This window comes from Camelus bactrianus, chromosome 5, assembly GCF_048773025.1.
Source record: "Camelus bactrianus isolate YW-2024 breed Bactrian camel chromosome 5, ASM4877302v1, whole genome shotgun sequence".
Classification (NCBI taxonomy): Eukaryota; Metazoa; Chordata; class Mammalia; order Artiodactyla; family Camelidae; genus Camelus; species Camelus bactrianus.
The window spans coordinates 9687988-9711933 of record NC_133543.1 but is presented as its reverse complement, the minus strand read 5'-3'; the positions used below and the strand labels follow the sequence as shown (position 1 = coordinate 9711933).

The window sequence follows — 23946 nt, the reverse complement described above, 5'->3', positions numbered from 1 at the left end:
TAAAAATCCCGTTATCACAGCTAGGCTTTTGTGCTCATACTGTATTATAAAGTCGTATCAAAACAGTTTGACACCGTCTTAATGAAAAATATTTCACAACATAAAGGATATAGTACTTTTTCCCCATGTGCCTTTCATCCAACCCCTGTAATTAGTTTGAAGAAGGATTGCCTTTCTGCTCCTTGCTGCTGGAAACACAGTTTTTTCGTGCCCTTTTGTTCACCTTATCTAATTGAAGCAAAATGATGCGGCCTTTGTGTGAGATTGTGTGTCTCATTGTTGGACCCTTTCATATTTAATCTAGGATCTCACGTAGCATTTGGTTCAAAAATTAACTGTGGAGTGAAATTCAAGAAACATGCGTAGAGAACATTTTTAGTCGTCCAGGGGATCTCTACTTTAATTTACAGAAATGGGAAGTGTGTTTGGAGAGAGGGGAGATGCCATATTTCAGAGTACAGTGCACATATCACAATGCTGTTTTTCAGTGGAAACTTCCACGTTCGGTTTTCCTGATTTTTGTCCTTGTATTTTGCATGGCTGAATTTAAATTACAGCCATGGCTAATGGTTCTGCTCTCCAATTCATTTCCTTCTATCTGCAAGTCTCTTCTTAATGTTGAGACTGTTTATACACCCAGTATTGTGACTCACAGAACAGATTGCTTCCAGCAGCATCTGGCAAACTTTCTCTAGCAGACTCCATTACCTTGTTCCAGAGGTACCTTTCCTGTTTTTTTTTTTTCCCCTCAAATCAAACACTTCAGAACTGAAGGAGAGCTCATGGGTTATGTAACACAAGCCCTTAACAGACAAAATATGCTGAATTGAACAGATGTGTTTGCAACTGAAACAGTTGATATGGGGCATAGGTCTTCCAACCATGCCAGTTTCTCCTGACAAGTTCACTGTCTGATATTTCAAGGTTTCTCAAAGTGCTTCTTTAGTAAAGCTTCCGGTATTTTGCAGACTTGTCTTGAAGAAAGTGTTCCAGCACCCTCAGCTTTTCTGAACATGCAGTCAGTCACCTGGATCAGCTTGTTTGCAGCCAGATCAAATAAGAGGGGGGCGTGGGTAGGGGGAAGGGACACAAAGGAAGCCAGAGCACAAGGAGCCACAGTAAGACCTGAGGGCTTTGACTTCAAAGAAAATGATGATGTTGGTATTCAGCCGGGCTACCGTGTGTGGGTGGAGGGGGGACGTCCAGTTCTGAGAATTCTGTGTGTGTGAATAGGACCCCCACTGCAACCCCATTTTATAAGTGAGGAAATGGAAGCACAGAGAAGTCAAATCACTTGTCCAAGTCCTTGAGGTGGTAAAGATGGAGAGAGGGCTGGATCCCTGGTGGTCTGCCTTGGGAGCTCAGGCTTCCCAGCAGGCTGCATAGCTTCTCAAGGAATAAGGAAGTGTCTGTAGCCAGAGTGGGGAGAGCAACGTGAGGGGTGAGCAAATATCTGTTATGCACATGCCATAGCCTGGCTTTGTATTTGACATAGAATAATATGTTCCATTATCCAATTCTAAAAATATCAGAAATAAAGATGAATAATGACTCCTCTCCCTGCCCTCAACCCAAGACATCCACTTCCTAGTCTCCAGAACCTGCTTGTGACCTTATAAGGCAACAGGGACTTTGCAGATGTGATTAAATTAAGTACTTTGGGAGATTATTCTATCCAGGTGGGTCCATTTCCCTGAAAGTGGAGAAACTTACTGTGGTCAGGAGGGAGATGCACCTTTGGAATCAGGGTCATAGAGAGGTTTGGGGTTTCGTTTGTTTGTTTTTGGTGGAGGGAGGTAATTAGGTTTACTTATATTACTTATTCTTAGAGGAAGTACTGGGGATTGAACCGGGGACCTCATGCATGCTAAGCACGCACTCTACCACTTGAGCTATACCCTCCCCCCACTAAGTCTGTGTTGTTTTAAGCCACCTGGTTTGTGACGGCAGCCCTAGGAAATGAACACAGGAGCCTCCCATGAGGGAGATGTGACACTCCTGTTTCAAGGTGGAGAAGCTTCAAGGGGCCCGGAGGGGGTAACTCCATGCAGGTCCCAACCGTGGTAAGTGGGAAAGGTGGGACTGAGCTCAGTTTCAGCCACGTCTAGGCGCCTTCTCTGAAGGGGAGGGTGGAGGAGCCAGCGGATGCCTCGTGGTTACTGGGCTGCAGGGACAGCTGAGAGAAGGTATCCCAGCCTGGCCTCCCCAGCCTCCTGACCCCAGTGTCCCTTGCACGTGCAGTGAAGTGACGACTTGCTGCTGTATGCAAGAGGAAATCTGAGGTTCGGAGGGGGCTTGCTTCACCCCCGAGTCTGATGATCAGTCAAGGCCTTATCTGTAATTGGAAATAAACTGAGAATTCGAAAATCGCATTTCTTGGGGAGTGATGGAGGTGTTAGCTATCTTGATTGTGGTGGTGGTTTCCGGTGTTACACATCTATCAAAATTCGTCAAATTGTACACCTGAAATATGTGTAGTTTACTGTACAGGAACCACATCACAATAAAGGTGTTTAAGGAAAAGAAGATCTGGCTGCTGTGAGCTGGAGGGGACCTACTGGAAGGACATTTGGGCTGGTGTGTGTGAGACTGTCTTGCTGCTCTTTTTCATTCTTTCTTTTTTGTCCTCCTCTGATTGGGTTGTTTCAGAGTTCCTGTCCTCCAGGCCACTTACTTTATCTTACATTTGATCTACTCTGCTGTTGATGCTCTGTTGCATTTTCCTTCCTAGTCATTGGATCCTGTAGCTCCAGAATTTCTGTTTGGTTCTCTTTTATGATTTTTATCCTTTTGTGAATTTTCTCATTTTATTCCTGTGTTGTTTTCCTGATTTCATTGAGTTGTCTTTCTGTGTTTCCTTGTAGCTTGTTGAGTATCCTCAGTACAGCTATTTCCAATTCTTTATCAACTGCACACAAAATTCTGTGCCTTTCAGTTCAGTTATTGGAAGACTGCTCTCTATTGGGGATGACATATTTCCTAGATTTTTTGTGTTCCCTGTAGTTTTGCTTTGCTCTTTTCTCACTGGAAGTAGCAGACACTTTCTCAAATCTTTACTAGTTATATTCAGGTGGGATATACTGTTTGTTGGTCCTGTTATTTATACAGGAGGCTTTCTCTGATCTGGTATGGACACACCTGCTGCTCTCATCTTTATTATCTTTATTTTTATTGAAGTATAGTTGATCTGCAGTGTTGTATTAATTTCAGGTATGCAGCAAAGTGATTCAGATACACACACACACTTTTTCAGATTCTTTTCCATTTTAGGGTCTTATTACAAGATATGGAGTATAGTGCCCTGTGTAATACAGTAGGTCCTTGTCATTTATCTATTTTGTGTATAGTAGTGTGTATATGTTAATCCCAAACTCCTAGTTTATCCGTCCCCCCTCCTTTCCCCCTTTGGTAACCATAGTTTATTTTCTATGTCTGGCGGGTCTGTTTCTGGCTTGTAGATAAGTAATAGATTCCACATATGATATTTGTCTTTCTCTGTCTGACTTATTAGTTCACTTATGATCATCTCTAGGTCCATCCATGTTGCTGCAAATGGCATTATTTCATTCTTTTCTATGGCTGAGTAATATTCCATTGTATATATTCATGTTATATCTTTTTCTACCCTTTTACTTTCAAACTATTTGTGTCTTTGTTTCTAAAGAGTGTCTCATATAGTATATTCTTGCATTATTTATTTTAACCTTTCTGCCATTTTTTGCCTTTTGATTGGAGTGTTTAATTCATGTACATTTAATGTAATTGCTGATGAGGTAGGGTTTATCTGTCATTTTGGTATTTATTTTCTTTGTGTCTTGGCTGTTGTAAATAGTTCTACACTCTTCTTACTCCTTCTTGCTGCAATTTTGTAACCTTTTATGGCTTCTCTGGTCCTTACAACTCACCAGGCTGGCTGCTGGAAACCTCTCTTTTGTTTTCCGGAAGGTGGTACCACTGCTCCGTTTGTGGCTCTCCCTGGCCCACAGACCTGGTCTGTTTTCTGATGGCACTTCATTTACCATTGACAGGGAGTGCTCGCACTACCCCCCCCCACACACACACGGGGTGGCTGCAGAGGCAGGGGAGGGGTGTCACAGGCACCTGTGGGCCTGGGGGGCATCGGAGGGTGAATTTCTCCCAAAGGTTTCTGGTGAGACTTCCTGCTGAAGTGCTGAGTGCAGGAACTGTGTTCCTTAGTGCCCTTTGATGTTATTTGACCCCTTCCTCTCTCCCTCCCCAGTCATGGAGGCCCTGCCTGAGCGCTCTGGTGCTGGTGGGGAGAAGAGGCTGTCGGTGGAGCACGGGTGCATCGCTGTCCTCCCCCATCAGCTGGTTCGGCCCCGTGTGGGGTGGCCTGGGGGAGGGGCAGTGCTGGCCAAGTTCCTCTCACCCTCTCCAGTGTCTCCTAACCCGTGTTTTTTCTCCAATGATGTGCTGAAATCTCCTCCCAAGAAGGCTGGACTTCTCCAAATTCTCTCTTGCCTGAGGGTGTCTGCCCAGGTCAGCACTCTCCAGGTTTTCCCTGACCGGCCAAGGCGGGTTGGGGCGGCACTGCTGGCTTCTGCTGGCTTTGCAGCCTTGGCCAAGGTCTGTCTGCTTATTACTGGACGCAGAGGTGAGCGAGCCTCCTCCCAGGCCCCTTGGCATATGTGCTGGACCCTGCTGCTCCTACAGAGACACTTTTCTTCATGGACAGATGCCTAGTTAGCTGTCAAAAACGGGGGACAAAACGGAGGGACATCTCATGCTGCCGTGATGCTGGCGTCACCTCCCAGTTTGCTTTTAAATGTTCAGAACCTGAGATGGGTAACTAATGTTCTTCCTTGAGCCTCTTTGGTAAATGGAAGGATAAAAGAAGTGCTGGGAGACCCATCAGAATAAGAATGAGGTGCCTAAGTGTCTGCAGACACACGGTACCCCACGGCTCCCATTTCTGCCTTGTGATGTGGTGGCTGCTGGACACTGTCCCCAAGCCTGTGCGTGCTATGCATGTGTGCCTTGGGCTCGACAGACCCCACATGAGGTGGGAAGGGAAGTCTGAGAGCCTTTACTTTGTTTCATTTCAAGTAAACTCTTTGCCGGCCTGGGGAGAAATGGGCATCAGGGGCCCCTCTGTTTGGGGAGGGGCTGCTCACGCAGGGCGGTGCCTGTGTCTTCTTGAGCCCCTTCCCTCCCAGTGCCCTGGGGCAATGGCAGGAGCCAGCTGGTCCGTAGTGACGGGGCCGGCAGTGAGGGTGGCTCTCCTGGACGTTCCTCAGCTCTGAGCCCTGTGTTTCTAGACACCCCGGAGAGTGTACAAGTGGTACGGTTCTGGGTCTTGAACTTGATGGCACACGGCCCTGTGTATCACAGGCATTTCGGCACCCCCAGGCTGCATCCAGTTGAAAGCCGTGTACCAGTCACTTCTCACTGCCGTGACGTGGTGGGGTGAATGTGGGCTTTGTGATACTAAGTAAATCTCAGTACTTCTCTGCATTTCACTTTCTTCATCTGCAAAACTTAGAGAGCTCTTCAGTTTGTTGTGGGAGACAAACAGGGCGGTGTGGGCGGGGCATGGACTGGCTGTCCCTGGAGGTGCCACCCTGGCCCGCCATGTCCAGCTGTGGGACCTGGGCCAGCTCCTGTTTTCCTGCACTGGGTCCTTTTGGACCACAGGTTAGTAACAGGGCTCTACTCCCTGCACTGCCTGCCAGGTCGGTCCTCGTTCTACCCTCCCTTGTCTCCTAGGAAGAGGGTGTTCTGGCCCCTTTGCAGGTGATGGGCCTTTGTCCCTCTGCCTTCCTTGTGAATGCAGCCTGGTCCTTTGGTTCTTGGTGGACCGCGCGCCCTCCCCTTGTTGCTGCAAAACTGGCCTCTGCACCCCGAAAGCCAGATTGAGACTTGGAGACAGAGTGTTGGGAGAAAAAGGACAAACAGCTTTATTGCTTTGCCAGGCAAAGGGGAGTGACAGCAGGCTCTTGCCTTAGAGACTGAGTCCATCTTGGGGTTGGAGCCTTGAGGTTTTATAGAAAAACTGGATGGAACCAAAAAGTGATAACGATCAGGGCGGTTTACAGGGCGGTGCACTCCTCTTAACCCCAGTGGATCTTCCTTCATGGAGGAGTTTCGGAGGGTCTGTCCTTCTTCTGAGATTATCAGCCCATTATCTCCTTTCTGGTTAAAGCTATTGAATGTTTGGGAGTTGTTTAGCATAAAAAGCAGTAAGGGAGAGAAAGCAAATTACAGCATTTCTTACTCAGAAAGAATCTGCATCAGGGAGGGCAGTTTGTTTCCTATTCCTTCACCCTATGAGGTCAGGCGTGGTTGTTCCCCATGCCCTGGATGTAGGGATGTGAGCAGAGCGCCCCCCTTCTTCTTGCCTCTGTGGCAGCATGTGCGAGGCAGCCTGGGTCTCGCAGAGCCCTGCCCACCGCCCGTGCTGTGGCTCTGCAGGTGCTGCGCGGCCGGCTGAAAGTGGAGGGCAGCCAGAGCCCCACAGGGAGGGGTGGTGCTGTTGCTGGGAGATGGAACCAGTGTCCAGGTTCTTGTCCCATCCCAGGAAGACTTCAGAGCCAGGATGCGGAGGTTAAGAAATTAAAGTGAGGATTTATTAAGGGGTAGACAATACACTCTCAAGGGGAGAGCGGGCAGACTCAGGTGAGCAGCTGCCCTGAGTTTCTTTGGCAAGTTGGTTAAATAAGGTGTGAAAATGAATGAGCAGAATATTCATTGGGGAGGGAAGGGTTTTGGGGTTTCACCCCAGCTCCACCTTCCCAAAGGGAAGAGGGATTTTTGTCCTTATTTAGCCTGGATTGGAAGTGTCATGGTTTTGGTGCATGATGGGTGCTTCTAATCTGCAAGGCTAATTTTACTGAAATGAGGGCATAATGAGCAAAAGGTTGCATTTGGACACTAGAGACTCTTACCTTTTCCCTTCAGGCCACTTGTCACCCCAAAATGTGTAATTTCTTATCAGTCCAGAGGTTCCTGCTTTTCTTTCTCTGCCCAGGGAGCCCTTGGTGCTTACATGATGTAGAGTTTTTTGCATTTGGTCCGTGCCCCTCTTTTTTTGCCCAGTTCCTGCATTTGGCCTGCATCCCCTTTCTCTGCTTGTATCTAGCTGTCTGCCTGCCCTAACACATACCATAGCAGCAGTCATCACCACAGTACAGTTTTGGATCTTCCATCCCCCCATCAAGATCCCTAGGGCCTCTTTGCCTTCAGTCCTTTTTGCTGTCTCCAGCCTTCGGCAACCCTGATCTTTTTGTCTCTGTAAATTACCTTTTCTGGACAGTTCATGTAGGTGGGATGTTACAATATACAGTCTTCTGTGTCTGACTTCTTTCACTTAGCCTGATGTGTTTTGGGTCCATCCATTACACAGCATCTATTGGTAGTTGCATGTTGCAGCATGTACTGCATTTTGTTTTATCAACTCACCATGGGTGACATTTGGAATGTTTCCTTTTTTTTTTTTTGCCTATTTTGAATGTTTCTATGAACATACATGCTTTATATGGACTATTAAAAGAGAAACTGAGGTATATTAAATTTTTAAGAGTTTATTTGTGCAAAAATGGATTCAAATTGGGCCTCACCAAACCAGAAGCAGTTAGGAGACTCCACCAACAGGAGCTGGGAGAAAGTTTTATTGAGAAAAGCCAGAAGCAAAGCAGGGAAATGATCTGAGTAGCTATAGCGTAAGCATTTGCCTTGTTTGGGAAAGGCTTGTTAGCTGTTTATAATCAACTGTCCTTAGGGTTTGATTTCTTATCTTTGAGGTATTATAGGCTTAGCTTTTTGTTTTCTTACATAGGCTGCTAAAGCATTAGTGTTACTGAACTCAGGTTCAGTGGTTCACCACTCAGAAGCCAATAATTGAGAGGCAAGTGTTGGTAGAAGGAAAAGTTGCTTTATTCAGAAAAGCTGTCAATCTCGGGAGAAGGTGGACTCATGTCTTGAGACCACCTCCAAAGATCCTGCTCAGCCATGACAATTTTTAAAGGGAAAAGGGGTTAATAATTCCAGTTCATCATTAAGGTTAGAGATCAGATTCTTTGTCATTTTCCCACTGTGTGCAGACCTGCTGACTTCTGGTCTTTCTCTGGATGCTGTCTTGCCTGCATGGTCCACTTGCAGTTAGATACTCTCTTGCCCATGGGGTCTGCCTGCAAATTTATTAAGGGGAAGGTAGGGGTAGAAAGCCGTCATTCTTTAACTAGTGAATTCTTCATTCTTACTATTTTTAATCCAGGAAAGGAATCGACAGCTTAGGCAAGGCATTGTGTACATTCAGTAAAGCAAAAATCAGGAGTTAGGTTAAATGTTACATAGTGATTTCATTTTTATGATTAAGGCTTGAGGGAAACAGAGATGAACAGACAGAAAAGGAACAAAAGAGCTGCTTAGATTAGAGCCACCTCAGTATCTCTTGTTTATTTTAACAGGACATGTGCTTTTCTTTCTCTTGGGTAGGTTTGTAGGAGTGGAATTTGCTGGTCATATGGTAAATTTATTATTTCACTTTGTAAGAAACTGCCAAACTTTTTCACAATGGCTGCACCATTTTACATTCCCACCAGCAACGTTTGAGTGTTCCAATTCCTCTGCATCCTTGCCTTTCTTTATATTTTGTCTTAGAAATTCCATGTCCATTTGAATTATAATTAAATAGAAAAAGTACTTTTGTGGTTCAGTGATAACACTGAAGTCTCAATTAGATTAAGCATTTGGCTGGATACTTCTGGTTTAATAACAGTCTAAGTAATTGGGCAGAATTGATTTATGTTGTGGAACTAATGGTCCAGTTGCCTAGAAATTAAATGATAGATAATTAATGACAATTTACTGCAGGCTTCCTTATAGAACATACTTTATCCAGCCTTCTGCTTCTACTTCATGGTCATCTGATTATGCAGGAAATGAAAGCAGCTTTCTTTATTTTTCCTTTTTTCTTTCTTTTTTTTTTTTTAGTTGAAGTATAGTCAATTACAGTGTGTCAGTTTCTGGGGTGCAGCGTAATGTCCCAGTCATGCATACATGTGTATGTGTGTGTGTGTGTGTGTGTGTATTCATTTTCATACTCTATTTCATTAAAGGTTATTACAAGATATTGAGTATAGTTCCTGGTGCTATACAGAAGAAATTCATTTTTTTATCTAGAAAGCAGCTTTCTTTAGAAGGCAGACTGGTGGTGGTTATGTCTGTCTCTAGGGCGTCCACACTATAAAACAGACAAACCCATGATTTGTTTATTGTCCCAGTAGAGATGTTATAGGATGGCCAGTCTTGACAGATACTTATACCAAAACCGGCTTCTGTGTGTTTTGAACCCCTGTGGATTAGGATGCAGTAATTTTCTGTGTTTCTTTCCAGATCGTTCACAGAACCCTGGCAGCTATGTTGGGTTCCCTTGCGGCGTTAGCAGCCCTGGCTGTGATTGGTGACGTAAGTTTTGATGCTTTGAGTCGAAGGCTTAGCCCTCAATAGAGCACCAGATTCAAAGACAGTCCAAGAATTAGGTGTTAGCTGGTGCTTTTAATATTCATGTACTGTTTTCACGTTTCCCCTGGGAACCATGCTAGAGGCATGGACAGACTTCACAGCGCAGACAAGTAATTAACATTGACTTTGTCATGCATCCCAGCAGCATTATCCTTCATCCTAGCTGAGGAAAGGCTCATGGTGGTCACGCCTTTGCCCAGGCCGTGTAGCTGAGCCACGTTAGAGCTGGCCCTGCATGCTGTCGGCCCTTGGTACCTGGAGGAGGCCATCCTGGCTGGAGCAGAGCGGTGGGATAGATAGTGAGGCGGTGGGGGGGGGGGGGGACGGTTCTGTCCCAGGCAGAAATCAGGGCGTCCCTGGAGGTGCATGTGTGGGCGGTGATGGCACCCCCTCAGGCTCTGAGCATGTCTGTCCAGCGGGGACATAAGGATGAATGCAGGGAGGCAGGAGAGGCCGAGTGCCTGCCGAGGTTGGAGGCCAGAGTTGCTTGAGAAGGAATGCTGGGACGTGGCAACACACAGAACCTGGAGTGAAAACAACTCTGTGGGAGTCCACGGATTGTTCTGAAAACTGCTACTAAAGGCTGTTCAGTCAGCCAAAGAATACTAACTGGTTTAAAAATCTGTGTGGGGCTATGTTCAGTTAGTTATTGTTTTTTTTTTCTTTTTCTTGGTTAGAGTTGGTGTAAACAAACACTAACCTTGAGGGTAAAATGTCCCAGAATCCTAACACTGACACATAAATCACTGTTATTTTTAATAATTATTAAGAAATAGTGTAGTGGTAGTTACTTAATTTTAGAAATCATTGATGTGGCTCGAGGGACGTGCTGCGGGAAGCTACCTGGACCATCACGCGGTCCTTTTCCAACAACCGGGCTGTCCAAGTGCCCTCGCTTCATGAAAGTCTGTGCTTCCCAGTTCCCCATGACCCGGCCTTCCCTACAGGGACAGGGGCCAGGTTTAAGAAATCTGCTTTTCTTAGTACTAAGTGCATAGGTTTGACATTATAATGCTTTCATTAAGAGTATTTTTCATTGATGACATAATCTGACTTCAAAAGCAAGTGGATGGTGTGATTTTTGACTCTGTCCCAACGAGTGGGTTTGATGTGAAAGGCCGTGCGTGTCTGAAGCTTATCACTGGGAGGCTGATGTCCAGGACTAACTGGCGAGTTTGTGCTTTGATTGCAGAGGCCCAGCCTGACCCACGTGGTGGAGTGGATTGATTTCGAGACCCTGGCTCTGCTGTTTGGAATGGTAATGGCAGCCTCCCAGCGGGACAGGGCTCCAAGCCTGCGGCAACCTGCGACTTCTCTTTTGCTGCTGCTGCAGCTAATTCCTTGTTGTTGTTTTGTTTGTTTGGGGGGAGGTAATTAGGTTTGTTTATTTACTTACTCATTTTAGTGGAGGCACTGGGGAGGGATTGAACCCAGGACCTCGTGCGCGCTAAGCCCGCGCTGTACCACTGAGCTACGCCGCCCCTCCTCTTCTGCAACTGATTCTCAAAGACACTGTGCCGCATGATAGTTAGGGCTTGACTGAGAAGGTTTGTGCGGTCTAGCTAATTTCTCCTGCGGAGGAATGGAATGATTAGTGCTCTGGTGGGTTAGCTGGAAAATTTTAGTCTAAAGCCTGTCTGATAGTGAAATCATGGTCATTTAGCAAATTAAGCAAAGTTTTGAGTTACTGTCCTTAAAATTTAAAATGGGATGTCCTAAGCAAATGAACCATACAAGGTTTTCAGTGATTGGAAAAGTACCTTTAATTATATGGATAAAGGAAGAAATGAAGAAGTCATCCCTTATTTATCATTATCAGGGGGCCGTTGTGTCCTGTGTGCTGTGAGGTGTCACCGAATCCACCTGTAGGAAGGGAACTTTAAGACGCACTAGCGGGCGAGTGTGGAACATGAATCATATATAGGTGCAGCTTTGAGTACGTGAGTTTGACAAGGGCCTGAACAGCAGTGGGAATGGCTCATGTGCTGTTTATTTTTTTTCTTGGTTGGGAGGGTAATCAGGTTTGTTTATTACTATTATTTTTTTAATGACGATACGGGGGATTGAACCCAGAACCTCATGCCTGCTAGGCATGCACTCTACCACGGAGCTGTACTCTGTCCCCACCCCCCCAGTTCATGCATTCTTGAACAGACCCCACAGCTGTGTGATCTGAAGGAGGGTCTTACCCTCTCTTGACTCGAGGACTCACCCTGTGTGAAGCAGGTCGTCATGTATCCTCATTTCCCTGCTAACAGTCTCTCCACCCCAGCACCCTGGCTTTAGTGGACCCAGACTGGCTGCCTCCCCTGTGGGTGTAGTGTGGGAGGCAGGTCGATGCTCTGAACTTAGGCTTCTACAGAGGAGCTAACAGTTGTGTTGGGTCCTGAAAAGGCTGTGGGGTTTGGGCATATGGGAGGAAGGAGGAAGGTGTATCAGATGTTCTATAAAATGAGGTGTTTTTTTTTTAAACTTCAGCGATTGGCGTTAGTTTGCTGGGGTGCCGTAACACAGCACCACAGACTGGGTGACACAAACAGCAGACGTGCGTTTCCTCCCAGTTCTGCAGGCTAGAGGTCCAGGGTCAGGGTGCCAGCAGGGCTGGTTTCTTCTGAGGCTTCTGTCCTCTTCTTATAAGGACACCAGTCATACTGGACGAGGGCCTCATTGTAATTTAATTACCTCCTTAATGTGGTCACCACACTTGGAGCTGTTGGGGGGTTAGGATTTCAACATGTGAGTGGTTTAATTTTTTTCAATTGGAATCAGCTCATTAAGGTTCTGTGATGCTAGGACTTTGGGTGCAAAGACAGCCTATAAAGCCAGGCCCTTCCGTTTCCATCCTATTTCATGCCAGTCCGTCACCCATGGGGCCACTTGCCCAGGCCCTGAGTTCCAGGCTCTCTTGGGGGTTCTGGCAGCAGTCGTGGGAAACAGCTTCCTCACGACAGTGGAAGACCACGCAGGACCTGCCCATCCACGTGGCCATTTGGGTTAGGATGAACGTGGTGGTCACTTTAGACAACGCAGGTGTTGGTACTGGGCTAAATTAATTTTGGGACGTGTTCTGTTTTGCATGTTTCTTTGAAAGACAGTACTGGGCCCACTATTTTCTAAGTACTTTAATTTACATAATTCTATTGAATTTTCACAACCATCTTATAAGGAACAGACATTCAGAGGTGAGGCGAGAAAACTAAAGTGCAGAGACTTAAACACATTTTTTTTCCTGAAGATTAAACGTCTCCTGAGGGGCAGGCTTGGCATTTGAACCTGCATCTTCTCACTGCAAGTTCAACACATGGTGCATCACCATCTAAGGGGGTGGAATAGACAATCTTCCAGAAAGTTCAGGCTGGTTGAGGTGTCTGGTTGATTAGACTTAGAATAAATGGGACGTTCCTCTTTGTTACTGACTATGATAGCTATTCTCACCAACTCAGTGTCATCACTGGAAACATGCACGCCAGTAAGCCTCTGGGTTCGTACAGAACCCAGGGAATAATCATTTCAGTGTAACTACTCTTACTTGCTTGTCTTAATCAAATCAGTGACAAAAATCTGTTACATTATTTTAGGAAACAAAATTTAACCCAGTATAAAAGTCTTAAAATGTTTTTTAAAAATCTTTAATGTATTTATTCATTTTTTGTTTTTGTTTTTGTTTTTTTTTGGAGGGGAGGTAATTAGTTTTATTTATTTACTTGCTTATTTTAATGGAGGTCCTGGGGATTGAACCCAGGACCTTGCATGCCAAGCAGGCACTCTACCCCTGAGCTATATGCTCTTCCCCATGAAAATGTTTAATTGTTGCTTGTGTGGACATTTAGGAACAGAAGGCCACATGCTGGCCCACTTCCTTCCCTGCTTCTAGCTTTGTGACTGTAAGTCACCTCCCATCTCTGCTCGTCGGTTTCCTGGTCTATGAGACAGAGAGTAATAATAACACCGATGTTCCCTGTGAAGATCGGGTGGAATGATAATGTACCTTGGGCACATGCCCCTGGACAAATATACAAGTGCAAACCCACAAGCAAGGGGCTCGGGGCCTCCACTCAGCGATTTAGTCAGCGGACCACGCTCAGCAGGAGAGTGAGAGGCTTGATGAGGTGGTAGCTTTCAGGAAGCCAGAACTCAGATTTGTAAGTGACCCCTCTGGTGTCGTTTCAGGATGCTACTCTGCTGAAACATTCTCCTTGCCTCTTTTTTTCTTCTTTTCCCCCACAGATGATCTTAGTAGCCATATTTTCAGAAACTGGATTTTTTGATTACTGCGCTGTAAAGGTAGGTTTGATGTAGCACTTAATGGTTATGTATGAATTGATTGACGTATTTCTTACGTGTTTATTTTTCTACTGGTACATATGTAGTGAAGAAAACTGCTATTTAAAGAAAGTATTTAAAAATTCTATCTTCTTTTTCAAAATCACTGCTGCAAGTCTGGGTAGAGTTGCCGTCCTGTGTCAGGTGGCTCTGAGCAGTGCTTTCAGCTTCTCAGCAGTCCTGGAGGAAGGGGACCAGGGAGAAGTCTGCTCCAGCTGAGTGTTTGTCCGACATTCTTTAAATTGGCAGGTTGAGAGCTATGCACTAAACCTGTTTTGCTCTCTGAGCATCCAAAGATTTCAAGGCATCAGCTTCTGATTACTTTGCTTTTTGGTGAAATCGTTTCAATGATTGCTTTCTAAACCTTGAACCTATAAACATTCACTTTTATCACTGGAACCCTGGGAAACCCACCAGCAACTTCCAACTGTCAGAATCTGTCCTGGTCCTGTCTCTCAGGGTAGGCAGGACGAGAGCTTTGCTAATGCAAAGGCTAATTCTGGGCTTGAATTTTTGGTTTTTTGGAAACTGAAAAGTTCTTTTAAAAAATTAAGTCCTCAACAAAGCGCTTTGCAAACTCTGAATGACAGAACCGTGCTGTGATTTTTGCCGTCTTTGTGAACCATCTTGCACCTTGCCAGGAGCTACCTGGCCTCCTCCTCCCAATGCCTTGGTACTAAAAGTACCCCCCAGATCGCCAAAGATCAGCAGACTCTAGGGTCAGGTGGCTCCAACGTCACAGCCCAGGCTGTCCAGCCAGAAGGAGTGTGTGAAAGACTGGAGGTTATACCGGTGGTGGGCCACCTCCTTGTGGCAACTGGACCATCACGGGGCGGCGTGAAGGAGAATCGGATGGAAGGAATGCAGGCCAGGGTGGATTTAGAACGTCCAACTCCAGCCATCCCTGCCCCACTGCTTCCTTGGGTCTAAGTTTTAATTTCACCGTGTGATGTTTATTTAGACCCCCAGTTCTTAGAGACCCTAATGAAAAGTCACATCAGTTCTTTGGCCCCGCTGATCCTGGCTTATTCTTTTTCGTGTCCCAGGCGTACCGACTGTCCCGGGGCCGGGTGTGGGCCATGATCATCATGCTGTGTCTCATCGCCGCCGTCCTTTCTGCCTTCCTGGACAACGTCACCACTGCCCTCCTCTTCACTCCCGTGACCATAAGGTATGCGGAGGGACCGCCGTGGGCGTCAGGAGTGTGTGGGCTCCTGACCTTGCCCTCCGCCCGTGTGCCCAGGCCAGCCTGCATGCCTGCTGGGACCGTGGCTCAGCCTGCATGGCTGTGACAGCAGCAGAGGTGGCAGCAGAAATGCCTGCAGGAGTCTGCAGACGCGGGCCTCTGTGTCCTGCGGGACAGACCGTCAGGGACCAGGAGGTCTAGCCCACGTGCTCCGTGGGGGCGATCAGCCAGAAGGTGGGAAGTGGGGCCACTGTCCTGCTCTGGCAGGCTCCTCACTGGAGGCTCCCAGGACCTGGCCTGCCAAGGCCTTGCCAGGTAACTTTGGGAAAGGAAAATTCCGTTTCATTCCAATTTGCTGCTTTTAATTCCACCTACTTCATTCATTTGACGTTCACTGAGCACAGGAGGCCAACTGCCTGGAGCCTCCTGGGGCTTGGGCTCCAGCCTGGTCATCGTGTGGCTCCCTCCAAGGCCGTGGACACCTGTCTCTACACTTCATGTTTGTTATTTTAAGGATGGTTCCCAGCTTATCACGCACGGTCTTGCCTTCCTTAGACCCATCGTGTGCTGGTCCTGGGGAAACTGAGGGGACACGGGACACGCCCGGTGGTTTCTGGGAAGCTAGGTAGTGAGGGCCTTTAGACAAGTCTCTTCAACTGCACAGATCTGGGTTGTACCATCAAAGGGGTTAATCCAAACTCGTGTTCTGAGGATTCTGCCAGACGAGAGAGTCCCCTGCGCATGTGAATGTCACCAGCAAAGGGGCTGCCTCCAGGGCTCCGTGCTCATTCTGGGCCACGCCTCTGGTGCTGGAGGAGTGGTGACCCTCTGAGGAGGAGTGGGCTGGAGTGTGGGATGGGGAGAGGAGGAGGAAGCGTGGAGCGAGCAGCACCCTGGCATGTGGCCTGCAGTGTCCGGGGTCTGTCTGCTGCCCAGGCTTCCGCAAGCGTGGCCACATTATCCTGGTCCATATGCAGGCATGAATTTGGGGTGAGGAATGCTGGACTCAGCCTTCCTGCACAGGGGGTGTGGCACCTCCCAGTACCCAGGGTTCTTCTGAGGGTAAATGCGGGATGGAGGGTGTTGTACACTGAAGCACATGCTACACCCAACTCTGCGCCTAGGATCCCTCAAGGGACAAGAGGCCATCCACACCGACCCCCTCCAACTAGGGGTGGCTGCTGCCGACGCTGGTTTGACAACCACACACGATGCAGCAGACCTCAGCATGTTACTCTGCTCTCTGACGCTGTGACCCACATTCCCAGCGTCCTTGTGCAGCCTGGACAGCCCAGGGTCGTCTCTGCCTTGCTGGGATTTGTTTGCATCCTCTCTGTTCCAGGAACGGGCTTTGTGATTTTATGTGAGAGTGGCAATTCCATTTATTAGTTTAAAAATTACATCTTTCAAGACTGAGGAGTTAGCGTGCCTTAGGCTCACTGTTTATACCACCGTATTCTTCATGACTCTTTAAGCTGTCTCGTCTAACCTGAGCGACATAGACTTTACGGTTAGACAGCCAGGTCCTGCATTGTTGGTGGACACACACTAGTCCTTTTCTTACTAGAAGCAGCTCCTGGGGCCTCCTCAGCTGAGAGCCGCTGCTGCTGCTGCTCAGAGTCTGATCCTTTCTTTCTGGACTCATGTCCCTGGTCCCCGTACATCGCTCCCTTCTCAGCTCTCACTCTGCTCTGTAGGCTGGTCCCCCTCAGGCGAGCTGCTGGCTGTGCTCTGAGCGTGGAGATGGTGGGAAGGACCCTTGAGTGCAGCAGGGCCCCCTGCCCCCGAGATTGAGACCCAGGGCCCAGTTTCTGCATGGAAGTGGGCGCTGTGATGGGCTGGTGCAGGAGACACCTTGATGTGTTTCTGATACAGGAAAAATGAGGGGCAAGAGGATGGCCGTGTCTCAGGTCTCGGGTGAGTCCCTGGGATGCGCCCCACCAAGTGTGGGTCCTTGGCTTTGTGCCAGAAAGAATTCAGGAGCGAGCCACAGTAGAGTAAAAGTAGATTCATTTAGAGGGATACACACTCCACAGACAGAGTGCGGGCTGTCCCAGAAGGCCAGAGAAAGGCCACGAGGTGCCGGGTTGTTAGTTTTTATGGGCTCAGTAACTTCATATGCTAACAAGTGGCAGGATTATTCCAATTACTTTGGGGAAGAAGCTGGGATTCCCAGGACCTGAGCCATCATCCACTTTTTGATCTTTTATGATCAGCCTTTAAAACGGTCCTGGCACCTGTGGGAGTGACACTGAGGAGCTATTGGGTTACAATGAGTGTGCATCGAAGCTCAAGGTCTACTGGGAGTTGGACCTTCCACCATCTTGGTGCTAATGGCTGTGTCATTCTTGTAATGGCTGTGCCCTGCCCCCTTCCCTCCTGTCTCATTTCCTAAACTTTCTTTACTCAACTGTGTGCTCACTGGACACCCCCTGGGGAGCTGTAAACGCTGCTGCCCTGGCCTGCCCCCAGGGATTGGTCTGTCGTGAGCTTGGGCCCCAGGTTCAGGGTTCCCAGACAAACCTAGCTTGTAGCCAAGTGGAGAGCCACTGCTGTAAAGTGTGTGCTGCTTAAGGAAGAAGTCTGCAGGCAGTAGTTAAAGGGAAGGGGCCAGGGGACAGCTCAGGGCCTCAGCATTTAGAAGGGAAGGTGGGTAAGTCACTAGGCTGGCGGGCGTGGTGTGAGCCGCTGGGCAGTGGTGCCTTCTGCTCTGTCTCCATCCTGACTTGCAGGGGCCCGGTGGCCAGCGTGAGTTCACCTGTGCTCGCGCCTGCCCTGCACTGAGGACCTGCACCCCGAGTGCTCCCTCCAGACCTGTGCACGGTGGGGCAGGAGGACATCTTCACCTGGATGGCTCAGATGGGTTGCCAGTTAACTTTCAGAGAAATGTGATTCGGAGAGTCCGCTGTATCCCGTAACTCTCTAGCATTCTTGTCATTGTTTATCCCTCAGCATTGCCCTTCTCACTGGAGGGGGTGTGTTTGTGTGCACGCGTGCACACCCTGCCCTTGTACAAGCAAGTGCTTTAAAAATACTTAGTTCGCACATGGGCCTTTCACAATGTGAATAGTGGGTCTGTTTTCTTCCCCCACAACTCACGACAGATTGTGTGAGGTGCTCAACCTTGATCCAAGACAAGTCCTGATTGCAGAAGTGATCTTCACGAACATTGGAGGGGCTGCTACTGCCATTGGGGACCCGCCAAATGTCATTATTGTTTCCAACCAGGAGCTGAGGAAGATGGTATGTATCAGTATAACGGTGTGGCTTCCAATAAATGCAGACTCCAACTTACTTGCACAGTTAGTAACATCCTCCCCAACGTGGATGTCACCTCTTCAGAGTGCTCCGGTCACCTGGAGCGTGGGAGTTCAGGTGACTGAGCTGCAGTGTACAGGGAAGTGGTCCTAATTGGTTTCATTGCCATTCTGATAACTATTTAAGAAAATGATTGAATAACATGATCTATTTAGTATATTATATTAAACATAGTAGATTACATTATATTAAACATAGTATATTATATTATTCTATAGTCTCCAAGTGGGAACTGAGGTTTCTTCCAACTAATATTAAGAATAAAATGACCTCACTTTTCAACTGAGGTGGATAAATTCACTGATGAAGAACTTAAGTTTTTTTTTAAAGGGTCAGAAAATGAAGGGATTTTTTAGGGATTTTTTTTTGAAAGTGCTTATAAACATTAATATATAATTTATTTGTCCACTAAAATAAAAAGTATTAAAAAAAAGAGTGCAAATGGTATTTTACACATCTTAGAGTTAAAATTAAATTATATAACTAATTTTCATTTGCTGTTCTTTGGACATGAATTTTCTGTCTCTCTTCTCTGAAGTATCAGTAAAAATGCTTCTGAATTGGAGTCATTTATTATAGATGAGACGTTTATGCGTGTGTGTCCGTGCAGTGTGTCAGTATGTTTTTATATGTACATGCTGTCTTTCATAAAAATACGTGAGCCTTTGAGAGTTCATGGGCGTAAGGTGTCAATGGTCATTTTGTGGGCCCAACATGTTCTAGAGATTCAAAGTATAACTTAGATACTTTGGCTAACCTTTAATACTGGTTGCTCTGAGAAACTGCCTGCAACACCTCACCAGTCTTGGGGGGAGAGCGTAGCTCAGTGGGAGAGTGGGTGCTTGCAGTCATGTCACCCTGCGGCATATCAAAAGGTAGTAGAGCCCTGTGCTCTGTCTTAGGGGCACCCGTCACCCAGGATTGCCTGCATCCACGTGGGAGAGAACTATTTTTAGAGAAAAATACTGTTTTATTATTTTTATTCTACAGTAATCCATTTATTTTTAGAAAATAGAAATAGCACGCACACAAATAAAAAATTGTCATAACCCCCCCTCCCAGAGATAAATCCGCTTAATATTTTGCTGCATGTAGTCTCCAAGAATGTTTGCATGTGAACATGCATGGATTAAAAAGATAATTTCTGCTCTGACCAAGATGGAGTAAGAGGGACTGGACCTACTCTCCTGCTTGAGACATCCAAAAAGATAAATAAACCAAAATCCAAAAAACAAAACAAATCAGATTCAGACAATGGTAATCAAGATACTGGATATCAGGCAAAAAGGATAGTGATCCCTGAGAAATGGGAAACAAAGCATAGGTGAGCCTGTGCGTGCTCCAGCTCACTTACTTGAGAGATCTTCCAGGATGCAGTGCAGGGAGAGGGAACCCATGGGAGTCCCCACGGCTCCCTGAGTTTGAGGGGCTAGAACTGAGTCTGGAGACACCAGGGCGACTACAATTTGAAAGACAGAGCCCCAGAGAGGAGAGAACTGCATAGAGAGAGAAGCCCAGAAGATTTGCAGAGGGAGACTACCTGTGACCAGGGAAAGAACAACCCAAAACGATTGGAAGGAACGGTGCTTGGTACACACAGGGCCGGGAGCAATGCCTGTTCCTGCCAGGAGGACTGGAAACCTCTGAATTCCTGAGGCATCGGGTAGAGTGCTCTGGGGGGTCTTACCTGACTTTGGCGAGTAATTATCTCTAGACTGAACAATGCCTTGGTCCCACCTAATAAATCTTAAGGACCCGAAATAATCAGCTTGTTTCTAAGTAGTCTAACTGCATCGAAGAACAAACCTAAAGAATATTTATAGCAACACAAAAATATACGACAACACACAGAGTAAAATTCACAATGTATGGCATCCAGTCAAAGATTACCAGGCACACAAAGAAGCAAGAAAATATGACCCATCACAAGGAGAATATGAACCATTTGAAGTCAAGCCAGAATAGACCTAGGCGTTAGAATTTGTAACAAACAAGGGCATTACAACTGTTATTAAAACTGTATTTGAGATGTTCATTACGTTAAGCAGAAACAGGAAAGGTATATTAAAAAAAAAAGGCCTAAATGAAACTTCTAGAAATAAAAACTATATTGTATGAGATAAAAATCTCCTGTTAGGATTAACAGCAAATTAGGAATTGCAGAAGAAAAGATTAGTGAGCTGGCAGACATGGATCCAAAATAAAACAGTGAAAAGATAATAAGTAACAAAAAGCATTAATGAGCTAAGGGGAGAACTTCAGGTGGCCTAATGTATCTGTAGAGTTAGTCCCTGAAGGAGAGAGGGGGACAGAAAACCACATTTGAAGAAAATATGGTTTAAAATTTCAATTTTTTTTTTTAAGTGAAAGCAAATTTATTTAGAGAGATACACACTCCACAGAGTGCAGTCTGTCTTACTCAGAAGGCCGACTGGGAGTTGAATCTTCCACCATTTTGGTGTTAATTGCTGTCGTTTCTTGAATGGCTGTGCCCTGGCCCCTTCCCTCCTGTCTCAGTTTCATTTCTAAAGGGAGCCTGACAATAGAAGCTCTGCCAGGGACCGCAGTGTCCCCGACAGTGGGGTTCGCTGGGGTGGGTGGGAGGCCTCCTTTGGCTTGGGACTGAGGCAGGCTCCCGTGGCCAAGAGCAGGCATTTTTCTTGGTGGGTGCCGTCCCCATTAAAGGTCTCTGAATTGGACTATTGTCTGGAATTTAGTCCCTTCCCAACAAGGGGACAGGGCACACAGGCATGAGCAGAGACTCATGTGCAGAGGTAAAATTTTCTAGCAGGCAGCTAAGGGGAGAGGGGTGGTGAATCGGTTGGTGTGGGGCCTTCTGTACATCCCCATTATTGTACAGGATTGGGAGGACAAGGGTCCAGGGAAAGCAGTCTGCGCAGAGTAGGTGGCCTCCATATCTAGTAAGAAAACACTTTCCTACCTGCCACGCCAGGGGTTACCCTAGAGTCCTCCGGAGAAATGACCAGTGTCCTTTGGGAGCCAGGGAGGGTCCTGGGCCTGTCAGTCTTCGGTCCTCTTGGCCTTCATTGATTTGGGAGCCCCAAGCCCCCTTTGGGACTAGGGGCAGGCCTGCTTCCAGTAGCCTCTCATTTGCATATCAGGCAGGGTCCTGGTGGACTTTCCCCTACATGGGGCATTCGTTGTTCCAGTGGCCCTCCTGGCTGGACTTAAAACAGGTCCCTTCTTGGTGACACAGTGTCTCTAATCCAGAAGCCCTTCAGGGAGTTCAGGGTTTTCTTAGGCATAAGCCACCCTGTCCTCCTTGCTTGGCCCTGCAATAAACCTTTCTCTGCTCCAAACTCCAATCTTTCCGTTTGTTTGGCCTCACGGGGCATCAGGCACACGAACTTGCCTCTGGTCACACCGTGAGTCCTACCTTTGGGAGCTCTCGCTGCTGTCTGTGTACGAGTCCCCTCACAGAGCTCCATCCGTTATTCAGCTGCTGTTTTCAAGGGCAGCCACTGGATGTGCAGGTAGCTGTGAGAGATAAGAGCTTCAGGTCATTGCACACTGGCAAGCCTAAATTTTGACGCAGCTTACTAATAATGGCTTCTAAGTTATATTGTATCTTTAGCAATATTATAAATGGTTTCAGATCTTTTCTGGAACTGAGGGAGCCAAATAAGCACATTTTAATAAAAACAATTAATATAATTTAAATCACTCCTTCCAACTCAGTCCTATAGAAGGTGGGCTTTCTGACTGTTGACTTGGGCGTGGTCTCTCAAAGTCATCACTAACATCCCCTGGGACCTACACTCCGTACCCTCATGTGTGCCCCCAAAGGTCCCCAAGTGCAGAGCCAGAATGCCTGGGTTCTGTTGGACCACACTGGCCTCATCCCCATGGTCCTTCCTGCCTGGGGGTCCCCCAGTGTTTTGTCATTGCCCCCGACCCTCTTTTGTGGCATCAGCGGTCCATGAACACAGTAGGAAAGACCTGGAGTTCTCACCAGTGAGAAGTTGGTTCTCACGGCCGCTTCCTGGGGACAGCAGCCTTGTCTGTCCTGCTAGAGGTTCAGGGGCACCCACCCATATTTGCGGAAGGTTTAAGCACAGATTGAAAGAAAGGACAAAACTGACCAGTGATACTGCTGACCTATTCCCTGACAAATTAACCCAGTGGGGACTCCATCCATCCACAAAGATGTTCTCAGCGGCTGACCAAGGCAGGTAGCTCACAGGCAGGCCAAGGAAGTGTAAGGGAAGGGAGGAGGCACCTGCCTGGGACCCCAAGGCCGGTTGGGAAACCCTGAGGGGGCCTGAGTCCCGATGGCCACTGGGTGGCCTGCGGAGGGCTGTGCTCTCCGGGCACGGGGTGCTCTTTCAGATTGATGGCAGCGACTTCAATGAAATATTTATAAAACCCAGTTTACTTTAAATGGGTGGATACTGCCTCATAGGTTTACGTTTTGTCCCCCTCAGTCCTGCCACCGGATCGTGGGGGGACGTGTCAGCCCAGTGGTGACAGGTAGATCCGGCTGAGGTTGGGATTAGGTGTGACGTTGTTTCTTCCTCAGGTTGCCTGTCATTCAGGTAAGAATTGGCCTTTCAATATGAAAGAAACAAATCCTGAATGTTTTCAAAATCACAGTGAAGGGGAGGGTAGATAGCTCAGTGGTGGTGCACATGCTTAGCATGCACGAGGTCCGGGTTCAATCCCCAGTTGCTCCATTAAAAAAAAAAATGGACTTCTCCAAAAACAAGTGAAAATAGATTCCTCAGGTGACCAACGGAAAAACAAAACAAAACACTATTTGGGGGGAAGGGTATAGCGCAGTGGTAGAGCGTGTGCCTAGCATGCACGAGATCCTAGGGTCCATCCCCAGTAACACCATTAAGAAATCAATCAATCAATCAATCTAATTGCCTTCCTCCAACCCCTCCCCCCCCAAAAAAACATGGTGAAGAGTGCCTGTTGTTCAGTGGGCTCCGTGCTGGGTACACAGCCCCCCAGCTGAAGCCTGCCACGCGGTGGGCCTGGCGCTCAGCCCTCCCAGGATCCCCGACCCTTGATGCCCGCACCTCGGGAAGGGCCATCTGTGGTTTCATTTCTCCTCTGCCGTTTCTAGGGCCTGGACTTCGCCGGATTCACAGCACACATGTTCGCTGGGATTTGCTTCGTTCTCTTGTTCTCCTTTCCGCTCCTCAGGCTCCTCTACTGGAACAAAAAGCTTTATAACAAGGAGCCCAGTGAAATTGTTGGTGAGTGGAAGTGCCTCCTCCCATAGCCTCAGAGTTTACTGCCACAATATACATATATATATATTTCCCCCCACCCCAGGGGGAGTTGCCACAGAAAGGCATGAGGTTAATCACACATACGACCTCAGGGAAGTGTCGGTCGCTGGGACACCATGCACTCAGTGTGCCCCCCATATGCCTCTGGCATGCAGGGAGCTTTCAGGGGCTTTAAACCTGTGAGCCGTGCCCCTCTGGTGTTCTAGAGCGTGCAGTGTGGGAAGCAGTGGCCACCACTCAGTTTGCACGTCGTGACACGTTAAACCACGTGTACACACCACAAACCGCGTGGCTTGTAGACAGACCGCAGTGTTCTAGTATGTCGTGGTTTGAGTCCAAATGTGATTACACAAATGGCAACACAGTCCAGCACAG

General features: G+C 47.4%; 1 protein-coding gene across 6 annotated transcripts in view; it reads left to right on the top strand.

Annotated features, from left to right (window-relative positions):
• OCA2 (OCA2 melanosomal transmembrane protein) overlaps positions 1-23946 on the top strand; it is a 278029-nt gene that overhangs the window by 60049 nt on the left and 194034 nt on the right. For all 6 annotated transcript variants that reach the window (XM_074363384.1, XM_074363383.1, XM_074363382.1 and 3 more), the window contains 6 exons: positions 9355-9426; positions 10676-10741; positions 13711-13767; positions 14853-14977; positions 18097-18235; positions 23403-23535. In XM_074363384.1, coding sequence (XP_074219485.1) covers positions 9355-9426; positions 10676-10741; positions 13711-13767; positions 14853-14977; positions 18097-18235; positions 23403-23535 — 592 coding nt within the window. The remainder of the gene's footprint in view (positions 1-9354; positions 9427-10675; positions 10742-13710; positions 13768-14852; positions 14978-18096; positions 18236-23402; positions 23536-23946) is intronic.